Raw genomic sequence first — 12,979 nt, 5'->3', positions numbered from 1 at the left:
AGAGTGTAAGTAGACAGTGTAAGTAGAGAGTGTAAGTAGAGAGTGTAAGTAGAGAGTGTATGTATACAGTGTAAGTAGAGAGTGTAAGTACAGAGTGTAAGTAGACAGTGTAAGTAGACAGTGTAAGTAGAGAGTGTAAGTAGACAGTGTAAGTAGACAGTGTAAGTACAGAGTGTAAGTAGACAGTGTTAGTAGACAGTGTAAGTACAGAGTGTAAGTAGACAGTGTAAATAGACAGTGTAAGTAGAGAGTGTAAGTAGACAGTGTAAGTAGACAGTGTAAGTAGAGTGTAAGTAGAGTGTAAGTAGAGAGTGTAAGTAGACAATGTAAGTAGAGAGTGTTAATACAGAGTGTAAGTAGAAGTGTAGTAGACAGTGTAGTAGGTGTAAGTAATGTAAGTAGACAGTGTAAGTAGAGTGTAAGTGAGTGTAAGTAGACAGTGTAAGTTTGAGTGTAAGAAGAGAGTGTAAGTAGACAGTGTAAGTAGAGAGTGTAAGTAGAGAGTGTATGTAGACAGTGTAAGTAGAGAGTGTAAGTAGACAGTGTAAGTAGAGAGTGTAAGTAGAGAGTGTATGTAGACAGTGTAAGTAGAGAGTGTAAGTAGACAGTGTAAGTAGACAGTGTAAGTAGACAGTGTAAGTAGAGAGTTTAAGTAGACAGTGTAAGTATAGAGTTTATGTAGACAGTGTAAGTAGACAGTGTAAGTAGACAGTGTAAGTAGAGAGTGTAAGTAGACAGTGTAAGTAGAGAGTGTAAGTAGAGAGTGTAAGTAGACAGTGTAAGTAGACAGTGTAAGTAGAGAGTGTAAGTAGACAGTGTAAGTAGACAGTGTAGTAGATCAGTGTAAGTAGAGAGTGTAAGTAGAGAGGTGTAAGTAGACAGTGTAAAGTAGAGAGTGTAAGTAGACAGTGTAATTAGACAGTGCAAGTAGAGAGTGTAAAGTAGACAGTGTAAGTAGAGAGTGTAAGTAGAGAGTGTAATTAGAGAGTGTAAGTAGAGTGTAAGTAGAGTGTAAGTAGAGAGTGTAAGTAGACAGTGTAAGTAGAGAGTGTAAGTAGAGAGTATAAGTAGACAGTGTAGACATTGTAAGTAGAGAGAGTGTAAGTAGACAGTGTAAGTAGACAGTGTAAGTAGAGAGTGTAAGTAGAGAGTGTAAGTAGAGAGTGTAAGTAGACAGTGTAAGTAGAGAGTGTTAGTAGAGAGTGTAAGTAGACAGTGTAAGTAGAGAGTGTAAGTAGAGAGTGTAAGTAGACAGTGTAAGTAGAGAGTGTAAGTAGAGAGTGTAAGTAGACAGTGTAAGTAGAGAGTGTAAGTAGAGAGTGTAAGTAGACAGTGTAAGTAGACATTGTAAGTAGAGAGTGTAAGTAGACAGTGTAAGTAGACAGTGTAAGTAGAGAGTGTAAGTAGAGAGTGTAAGTAGAGAGTGTAAGTAGACAGTGTAAGTAGAGAGTGTTAGTAGAGAGTGTAAGAAGACAGAGTAAGTAGAGTGTAAGAGAGAGTGTAAGTAGACAGTGTAAGTAGAGAGTGTAAGTAGAGTGTAAGTCGACAGTGTAATTAGACAGTGTAAGTAGAGATGTAAGTAGAACAGTGTAAGTAGAGAGTGTAAGTAGATGTAAATAGAGGTGTAAGTAGAGAGTGTAAGTAGACAGTGCAAGTAGAGAGTGTAAGTAGAGAGTGTAAGTAGACAGTTAAGTAGAGAGTGTAAGTAGAGACTATAAGTAGACAGTGTGAGTAGACATTGTAAGTAGACAGTGTAAGTAGAGAGTGTAAGTAGACAGTCTAAGTAGAGAGTGTAAGTACAGAGTGTAAGTAGACAGTGTAAGTAGAGAGTGTAAGTAGACAGTGTAAGTAAACAGTGTAAGTAGAGAGTGTTAGTAGAGAGTGTAAGTAGACAGTGTAAATACAGAGTGGAAGTAGACAGTGTAAGTAGAAAGTGTAAGTATGGAGTGTAAGTAGAGAGTGTAAGTAGACAGTGTAAGTAGACAGTGTAAGTAGAGAGTGTAAGTAGACAGTGTAAGTAGAGAGTGTAAGTAGAGAGTGTAAGTAGACAGTGTGTGAGAGTGTAAGTAGACAGTGTAAGTAGAGAGTGTAAATAGAGATTGTAAGTAGAGAGTGTAAGTAGACAGTGTAAGTAGAAGTGTAAGTAGAGAGTGTAAGTAGACAGTGTAAGTAGAGAGTGTAAATGAGAGTGTAAGTAGACAGTGTAAGTAGAGAGCGTAGTATCACAATGACATGTTCAGTAGATTGATTGAGTTTGACTGTTATAAGCTGCATCAGTCTGTATTATAAACTTTGGAATCTCACTTATTTACAGCATCTTATTACTATCAAAACAATCAATATTGTAATCTATGTTTCTTGCAATGGCACACCATATAGCAATATACAGTGGGGAAAAAAAGTATTTAGTCAGCCACCAACTGTGCAAGTTCTCCCACTTAAAAAGATGAGAGGGCCTATAATTTTATCATAGGTACACGTCAACCAGAAAATCACATTGTAGGATTTTTAATGAATTTATTTCCAAATTATGGTGGAAAATAAGTATTTGGTCACCTACAAACAAGCAAGTTTCTGGCTCTCACAGACCTGTAACTTCTTCTTTAAGAGGCTCCTCTGTCCTCCACTCGTTACCTGTATTAATGGCACCTGTTTGAACTTGTTATCAGTATAAAAGACACCTGTCCACAACCTCAAACAGTCACCTCCAAACTCCACTATGGCCAAGACCAAAGAGCTGTCAAAGGACACCAGAAACAAAATTGTAGACCTGCACCAGGCTGGGAAGACTGAATCTGCAATAGGTAAGCAGCTTGGTTTGAAGAAATCAACTGTGGAGCAATTATTAGGAAATGGAAGACATACAAGACCACTGATAATCTCCCTCGATCTGGGGCTCCACGCAGATCTCACCCCCGTGGGGTCAAAATGATCACAAGAACGGTGAGCAAAAATCCCAGAACCACAGGGGGGACCTAGTGAATGACCTGCAGAGAGCTGGGACCAAAGTAACAAAGCCTACCATCAGTAACACACTACGCCCAGGGACTCAAATCTTAAGCTAAGCCAGTACATGTTTCAGCCCCGTCTGAAGTTTGCTAGAGTGCATTTGGATGATCCAGAAGAGGGATTGGGAGAATGTCATATGGTCAGATGAAACCAAAATAGAACTTTTGGTACAAAAACTCAACTCGTCGTGTTTGGAGGACAAAGAATGCTGAGTTGCATCCAAAGAACACCATACCTACTGTGAAGCATGGGGGTGGAAACATCATGCTTTGGGGCTGTTTTTTCTGCAAAGGGATCCAGGACGACTGATCTGTGTGAGGAAAGAATGAATGGGGCCATGTATCGTGAGATTTTGAGTGAAAACCTCCTTCCATCAGCAAGGGCATTGAAGATAAACGTGGCTGGGTCTTTCAGCATGACAATGATCCCAAACACACCGCCCGGGCAACGAAGGAGTGGCTTCGTAAGAAGCATTTCAAGGTCCTGGAGTGGCCTAGCCAGTCTCCAGATCTCAACCCCATAGAAAATCTTTGGGAGGGAGTTGAAAGTCTGTGTTGCCCAGCGACAGCCCCAAAACATCACTGCTCTAGAGGGAGATCTACATGGAGGAATGGGCCAAAATACCAGCAACAGTGTGTGAAAACCTTGTGAAGACTTACAGAAAACGTTTGACCTGTGTCATTGCCTAACAAGGTATATAACAAAGTATTGAGAAACTTTTGTTATTGACCAAATACTTATTTTCCACCATAATTTGCAACTAAATTCATTAAAAATCCTACAATGTGATTTTCTGGATTTTTTTTCTTCAATTTGTCTGTCATAGTTGGCGTGTACCTATGATTGAAAATTACAGGCCTCTCTCATCTTTTCAAGTGGGAGAACTTGCACAATTGGTGGCTGACTAAATACTTTTTTTCCCCACTGTAACTGTTGGTGTCAATAAACAATCTATACTTGGCCTATTCAATTATTATTTGTGATTTATTTATATTCTTATCAAATGTTTTTAATTATTTTATATACAATTGAGCATGGTATGTGTCAACCTGTCTGTGAGACTATGGTATGTGTCAACCAGTGTGTGTGTTGTGGATGACATGGAGTTGATGGTGACAGAGTGGACCATAGACTCATTATAGGGTTTAGAGTTCAGTGATGACCAGTTTTTGTTCAGCCCTGCATCATGCTGTGTCACTGTATCTCTGGCACAATAATAAACAGCAGTCTTTAGTCTTCAGTGTTCATCTGGAGATACACATGTTTCATGCTATTATCTCTGGAGATGGTGAACAGACCCTGAACAGACTGGGGGTAGAAATTACTGCCAACATCACTGCCAGTAACAGCTGCAATCCACTCCAGTCCTTTCCCAGGAGCCTGTCTGATCCAAGCTATCCAGTAGCTACTGAATGTGAACAGGTCAGTTTGTGTGATTCTTCAGTCTTTTTGACCACTGGTCCAGACTCAGTAAATGACTGACCCTGAACACCTTTGGAAACAAAGTAGCATTAGGGAAAATCCCTGGACTGAAAACGTCTGTGATTATTCTGTATCAAATAAAAACTGTCTAAAAGTATTCACCAGTCAAGCCTATTGTCATCAGTAGAAGCACAATAATAAACGACATGATGAACTATTAGTAGGTATGGTGTGTCTCTGTTCTTCAGTCTAGTCAGAGATTCAGTTCCTCTCCGCCACTTTGCAGTGAGATAAGTAGTAGATGGAACAGCTCAGAGTTTTGCATTAACTCCTCCTCACTGGGTGGGAAGATCACACAGAGATTAAATAGAGAATTCAGAGATGGGGAACAGGTTCATATGTTCTGGATACTTTGTTTATTACTTGTTGATGTGACAACCAGAAAGATCGAGCTGACTGGGCAAGAGATAGTTTGATTGTGTAGTTTGAATGTTGGAGGCTGGACTCTTTTATAGCATAGTGCTTTGTGATATTGTTGCTGTATTCTTTACAGTAATGATACTCAGTATTATTCTAGTGTGACACAAAGAGAGGAAGTAGTACACCACCTATCCATGTTGTTAGGGGTTTTTTGTGCAGCTGCTTCACCAGCTTCAGTCGCTGTGTCTCTCGAGCACAATAATAAACAGCTGAGTCCTCTGATCTCAGACTCTTGACCTCTAAGAACTGTGTGCTTGTAGACACGTCCTCAGTCAGGGTGAACTGGCCTTTCAGGGAGTCCGCATAGATAACATCTGTGCCTGAACCAGTGTTCATTCTCCCAATCCACTCAAGTCCGTTCCCTGGTTTCTGCCTTATCCAGTGAATGTTCCAGCTAGTCATTGAATAACCAGAGATTGTACAGGACACTTTAACAGAGTGTCCAGGTATTTTCACCTGCGAAGGTGTCTGATCCAGTCTGATATCACAACAAACACCTGCAAAAAAACAAAAAAAACATTGACACAATTGAAGATGTGGTATTTAAATTGATTTAGAGTTAACCATGATACTCAGACATTTCTTCAGTCACCATGTAATGCTTTACTTACTGTGTATGGACATCACCATGACAACTAAACTCCAGACAGGCTTCAGTTCCATTGTTCAAGTATTAGTTAGTACAGGACTTGTAATGTTGTAATATCAGTCCAAGCTGTCTATAATGAGAAGGTCAGAGCTGAGTGTCTGATTATAAAGGGATGAAGGGGAGGGAGACTTTGCATAGACCGCCCTCTAGAGGTTTAAATATCCTGACAGGGAGAGATCTTCTGTTCTATTCCTTGATTCTCTTCTCCCTGTCCTTTATTCTACTCTCTGTAGTTCAGATTTTACTGATGAGATGTGTTGACTATATATAATGGCTTTAATATGATGTGTTGACTATATATAATGGCTTTAGTATGATGTGTTGACTATATATAATGGCTTTAGTATGATGTGTTGACTATATATAATGGCTTTAGTATGATGTGTTGACTATATATAATGGCTTTAGTATGATGTGTTGACTATATATAATGGCTTTAGTATGATGTGTTGACTATATATAATGGCTTTAGTATGATGTGTTCACTATATACAATGGCTTTAGTATGATGTGTTGACCATATATAATGGCTTTAGTATGATGTGTTGACTATATATAATGGCTTTAGTATGATGTGTTGACTATATATAATGGCTTTAGCATGATGTGTTGACTATATATAATGGCTTTAGTATGATGTCTTGACTATATATAATGGCTTTAGTATGATGTGTTGACTATATATAATGGCTTTAGTATGATATGTTGAAGATCAGCAACATGGGAACAAAAAGTTCAACATTTTGTTTGGGTTTACATTTCATTAAAACTTTTAATGATGTATGGTTTTAACGTTTTTTGTAAGGTTAACTTACAAATTATAATTTGACCGTTTATGAGACTGATTATTAGTCTGAATATCTTGATGTGGAAATACTTTTACATTACTATGTGTTGTGCTGGCACCATTCTCACATGGGTAAATAATAATTGTATCCATTTTAGAATAAGGCTGTAACGTAACAAATTGTGGAAAAAAGGGAAGGGGACTGAATACTTTCCGAATGCACTTTACATGTATTTGTTTAAAATCTATCACTTGATGGTTTCATTTCAGAGATACAAATGATCATGTTTTTTTTGCAAAATGCTATATATCTGCCTCACTCAGAAATAAATAAGTAGTGCATAACTACATTTGTAATAAAGAACTGTACAAATTATACATTTCTGACATTCATATTTTAAAAATGTATATTTTTATTTTTATAATTCAATACAGTAATTTGAGATCAGTATGTAAAACATTTACACTAATCCCGAGCGATTTACAGTATGTGCATTCATCGTAAGATAGCTAGGTGAGACAACCACATATCACAGTCAAATATATAGGATAGTAAAATGTCATTTCCAGCTAAACATTGGATATATAGTGTTTTGCAAAAATATATATATTTATACACATCTCAAATCTATGAATAAAAAATCTGAGAACAGTAATATTTTGCACACACATGAAGGTACCCATAAGTAATAATTTCTGATGAAAAATCACAAATGTAACATTTTTAGATATACCCCAGCACAACAACACCTCCTTCACATCTCCATAGGGATTCCATATGACTCTGTCTGCTCTCAGTCAGGTATAAGAAACATAAAACCATGGCTAAAACTATACATTGTAGCATTACTACAGATTCTTACAGTATTATATTCTCTATGAGTTGGTGGATTAATCTTCAATGTTTGTGCCATTGTCAGTTTGTGACTGTTGTTTGCAAATTTATGTATTTATGTTGCAGTATAAAATCCAATAACATGGCTATGGACAAAATCATGTTTATATTGAAGTTTCAGTAGGTTTATATTGGTACCATTGTCATGGGGGGTGTTTATTTGACCTGTTCAGTGTTAATGTGTCCATACAGGAGCAAAGGGTTTTGTACGGCATAATATCACTGTGGCCCTCCAATAGACCCCAACCATAACTGTATAGTCACAGTGATACACACCATAACAAAAACCTCCCACCAGTACCACACACCTGCTCTATGAGGATAGCAACACATTCAGATGGTATGTGGATAGGTGAAAATACAAATATATATAATTTGTTCAAATATTTTGAATATTTTTTTCACCATCAGTTAACTGTTTTGTAAAGTACTATATATTATAAATGGGTGGTTTAAGCCCTGAATGCTGATTGGCTGACAGCTGTGGTATACCAGACCGCATACCATGGGTATGACAAAACATAAATGTTTACGTTGGTAAACAGATTATAATAGCAATAAGGCACCAAGTGGATAATTAAACAATATTCCTACTTAAAAGAATGTGGGAAATGGTCAGTGGGGATCTAAAGAATAATCATGTCATATTGTTTATTATTTTGTGATGTCATTAAGGATGGTATCAAGTAATAACTGTAACTCGGAAAGTTTACATCTAAATGTTGTATAAAATATATGATTAAGTATGAGAGTATTTTGGTGAAGATAGGATTGTGATTTTAGTCTTATAATGAGATAATAGTTTGCACAGTGCACAGTGACTAGCCACGCCCCGAGTGACATCAGAGATTGTGTAAACATAATTTAACGACCCTTTTACCACGAGTGCATAAAAAGCCTTGAAAAACAAATCAACCTTTAAACCAGCAGACGTGAAGCGTGAGTCAAACGTTGCAAATGGTTGAATTTCTACCAGACCAGTAAGCCCCACGATTAAAAATGGTTGACACTCTACAAGACCAAGAAGCGTGAAGCTGAAGCTACACGTTACAAAATGGATAGACTAGAAAGACTAGAAAACGTGAGACGTAGAGATAAGTAGTGATGGAAGAGGTCAGAGTTTTGCATTGACTCCTCCTCACAGGGTGGGAAGATCACATGGAGAGTCAGAGATGGGAAACAGGTTCATTTTACCTGAAAACTTCACTTGTCGAGACAGTGAGTTAATTTACATTTGAATAAGGAGAATGAATAACAGTAGTGGTCCTCTGTAGCTCAGCTGGTAGAGCACGGCGCTTGTAACGCCAAGGTAGTGGGTACGATCCCCGGGACCACCCATACACAAAAATGTATGCATGCATGACTTTAAGTCGCTTTGGATAAAAGCGTCTGCTAAATGACATATTATTATTATTATAATGATACCTTACTATAAAAACCATTCAGTTCACCTTAGCCTAGCTCGCCCTCTAGTGGCCTGAAGAAGGGGTGATTACTCTCCACATAGAGACAGAATTCACCAAACAAATGAAAAGGGGTGCATGATGCTAATCATACTTTGATTTGAATATGAATGTTTATAATACATTTTTTAGCAGATTTGATGGACGGAATATCACTGTTATGGAATTGTAGTAATACTGTTTTCATGTATCCCACAAAGTATGTGTTTTAATTGATATTTCTTATATATACTGTATATACACCTGTTTAGTGTTCAGCTACTTTTCTATTCATATGAGTGTGATGGAGTTTTAGTACAGGTCCTGTCCTGGTTTGTATCACTGTGGAGGTGAGCACAATAATACACAGCTGTGTCTTCAGTCTGCAGACTCTGTCCTGTTAAAGTCACAGTATTGCTGGAGGAGTCTACTGTGAGGCTGAACTTGTTTTTCAGTGAATCTTTGAATCTAAACATTCCACCACCCCAAATATGAGTAATCCCTTCCGGTGCTTTCATAGCCGCAGGAAGTAGTTTGGGGGTATGTCGGTCCGCTAGTACATGACTAGTAAAGGCCGCACCCCCAGCACCCCTACTTTCTGTGGCTATGGGTGCTTTCCCCTACAAACATTTTAATAAAATGCACACCCTCCCCCTCATAGAATTAACTCAAAATAATGTGTACGACCACAAATAACAATAACTGTAGCGACCCTGTGTTTATGAAGTGGATATCGACTTTGCCACTTCAGCATACTTTTGTGCCACAGTCGATGCCACGCTGGGCTAAAAGGCAAGAAGGTTGAGGGTTTGCCGACCACCACAAACGAGCTCACTCTCCCAGCCTGTTTCATCAGGCCAACGCTACGATCAGAGCCGGCTGCAGACATTGAGTATGTTTACATGCACACTAATAATTTGATATTAAACTACTTATGGCAGGAGGCCGAGCATAGCATTAGTCATGTAAACACCTTACTCTGCTTATCTTAATCAGCGAAGGTCATAATCGAAGTAAAGATTTACAGATTAAAAAACCTGGTTTTCTGAGGAATCTTTCTAGCTATTAGGACAGCTTAATCAGCATTCCAGCGGTGTATTGGATCTACACGTGTCAGAACCAGTAGCACAAGCACCACTCTGATGCGCAAGTAAAGTGAGTTGAGAAAAACTGAATGTGTGTATCTTAGAAATACACCACATGACCAACAGTATGTGGACAAATGCTAGTCGAACATCTCATTCCAAAATCATGGGCATTAATATGGAGTTGGTCCCCCCTTTGCTGCTATAACAGCCTCCACTCTTCTGGGAAGGCTTTCCACTAGATGTTGGAACATTGCTGCGAGGACTTGCTTCCATTCAGCAACAAGAGTGAAGTTGGGCACTGACGTTGGGCGATTAGGCCTGGCTCGCAGTCGGTGTTCCAATTCATCCCAAAGGTGTTCAATGGGGTTGAGGTCAGGGCTCTGTTTAGGCCAGTCAAGTTCTTACACACCAATCTCAACAAACCATTTCTGTATGGACCTCGCTTTGTGCACGGGGGCATTGTCATGCTGAAACAGGAAGGGGCCTTCCCCAAAATGTTGCCACAAAGTTGGAAGCACAGAATTGTCGAGAATGTCATTGTCTGCCGTAGCAGTAAGATTTCCCCTTCACTGGAACTAAGGGGCCTAGCAAGAACCATGAAAAACAGTCTGTTAAGTGAATTTTTGAACTCAACTATTTCAGTGTCTCTGTGCGTCTCCCAAAAGGTTGTAATGCTTTTGGATCAAGAAATGGACAGAGTCCCAGTCTGCATAGTCAGGTCTTTATTCATTGAGAATTCTGTTATCACAATTTCAGAGTACATCTTTTTATACTCACACGTCATACAAAAATCCCACCCGCTTTAGGCGGGCCTGTATTTTTCCACTGTACATGGGTTTAGCTCATGTTTTCCTCTGCTCACACACATATGTTCATATCATAGTTTACTCCCTGCATTCCTCAGTTATCGCCGTTCTCACAATATTCTGACTGCCTCATTTTACTTCTAACTAAGCTACACATATTATCAGATTATAGTCTTATGATTCTAACACTTTTCACACAGTTTCAGGGTGTAATAATTAGTCATTATTAATTTACCAAATTCTTCTATCACAGCCCCAGACCATTATTCCTCCTCCACCAAACTTTACAGTTGACACTATGCATTGGGCAGGTAGCTTTCTCCTGGCATCCGCCAAACTCAGATTTGTTTGTAGGACTGCCAGAAGGTGAAGCGTGATTCATCACTCCAAAGCAGCGTTTCTCACTGCTCCAGAGTCTGATGGCTGCGAGCTTTACACAACTCCAGCCGAGCGCTTGGCATTGCGCATGGTGATCTTAGGCTTGTGTACGGCTGCTCGGCCATGGAAACCCATTTCATGAAGCTCCCGACTAACAGTTATTGTGCTGATGTTGCTTCAGAGGCAATTTGGAACTTCGGTAGTGTGTTTTGCAACCGAGGACAGACGCGCTTCAGCAGTCAGCAGTCCCATTCTGTGAGCATGTGTGGCCTACCACTTTGCAGCTGAACCGTTGTTGCTCCTAGACTATTCACTTGCACAATAACAGCACTTACAGTTGACCGGGGCAGCTCTAGCAGGGCAGAAATTTGAAGAACTGAGTTGTTGGAAAGGTGGCTTCTTATGACGGTGCCATGTTGAAAGTCACTGAGCTCATCAGTAAGGCCATTCTACTGCCAATGTTTGTCTATGGAGATTGCATGTCTGTGTACTCAATTTTATACACCTGTCAGCAACGGGTGTGACTGAAATTGCCGAATCCACTAATTTGAAGGGGTGTCCACATACTTTTGTATAAATAGTGTTGTTTTCACACACAAAATGTATATTTCTGAACTCAGAATCAAATAGGCTTCACAAAAATATTATGGTCACTGTCGTAGAACATTTATTTAGATTTTACAGATTTTTTGCATTTATCAAAAGTCAGATGTGGACATGTAAACAGGATTATTAGGGAAATAATTATTCTTGCAAAGCATGTAAACATTTTAAACAAACTATTATATTAATCTGACTATCCATGCTCAATGATCAGCTAGGGGGAAATCCCATTTTCAACATTTTGATGCCATATGTGACCCGTTTCAGGAAACTAGGCGTATGTCGCGCGTCACTACTTCACAGGAGCGCCATTTGAACGTAAACTTTTTTTTTCTTCATCAAAAAGCCTTTTTTTTTCAGAAATGCCTTCGGGAACATGTGAACTTTCATGTGCCTTAATAACAAACTTGTATGTCATCTGTAAATACGAATACAATTGTTAAATTAGGAGCCTACTTGGTTTAGCCACGGAAAAAGACAGCAACCTTCCCGCTAGCCATGATTGGATGAGATAATGAGTGGGCTGGACATACCAAGAGATGAGTTCGGATTGGTCTGCCATGTACAGTGGGGAAAAAAAGTATTTAGTCAGCCACCAATTGTGCAAGTTCTCCCACTTAAAAAGATGAGAGAGGCCTGTAATTTTCATCATAGGTACACGTCAACTATGACAGACAAATTGAGATTTTTTTTCTCCAGAAAATCACATTGTAGGATTTTTATGAATTTATTTGCAAATTATGGTGGAAAATAAGTATTTGGTCACCTACAAACAAGCAAGATTTCTGGCTCTCACAGACCTGTAACTTCTTCTTTAAGAGGCTCCTCTGTCCTCCACTCATTACCTGTATTAATGGCACCTGTTTGAACTTGTTATCAGTATAAAAGACACCTGTCCACAACCTCAAACAGTCACACTCCAAACTCCACTATGGCCAAGACCAAAGAGCTGTCAAAGGACACCAGAAACAACATTGTAGACCTGCACCAGGCTGGGAAGACTGAATCTGCAATAGGTAAGCAGCTTGGTTTGAAGAAATCAACTGTGGGAGCAATTATTAGGAAATGGAAGACATACAAGACCACTGATAATCTCCCTCGATCTGGGGCTCCACGCAAGATCTCACCCCGTGGGGTCAAAATTATCACAAGAACGGTGAGCAAAAATCCCAGAACCACACGGGGGGACCTAGTGAATGACCTGCAGAGAGCTGGGACCAAAGTAACAAAGCCTACCATCAGTAACACACTACGCCGCCAGGGACTCAAATCTTAAGCTTAAGCCAGTACATGTTCAGCCCCGTCTGAAGTTTGTTAGAGTGCATTTGGATGATCCAGAAGAGGATTGGGAGAATGTCATATGGTCAGATGAAACCAAAATAGAACTTTTTGGTAAAAACTCAACTCGTCGTGTTTGGAG

General features: G+C 39.3%; 1 gene segment (V, D, J or C); it reads right to left on the bottom strand.

The window, feature by feature from the left end:
- Positions 1 to 4,936: 4,936 nt before the first annotated feature.
- On the bottom strand, positions 4,937 to 5,573 carry LOC123482528. The segment is given in 2 exon segments: positions 4,937 to 5,408; positions 5,523 to 5,573. Coding segments are annotated over 2 exon segments (423 nt in total).
- Between the last annotated feature and the right edge of the window lie 7,406 nt (positions 5,574 to 12,979).

Source organism: Coregonus clupeaformis, chromosome 35 (assembly GCF_020615455.1).
Source record: "Coregonus clupeaformis isolate EN_2021a chromosome 35, ASM2061545v1, whole genome shotgun sequence".
Classification (NCBI taxonomy): Eukaryota; Metazoa; Chordata; class Actinopteri; order Salmoniformes; family Salmonidae; genus Coregonus; species Coregonus clupeaformis.
Note: the sequence above shows the minus strand (reverse complement) of the source record. Positions and strands in the feature narration are given on the sequence as shown.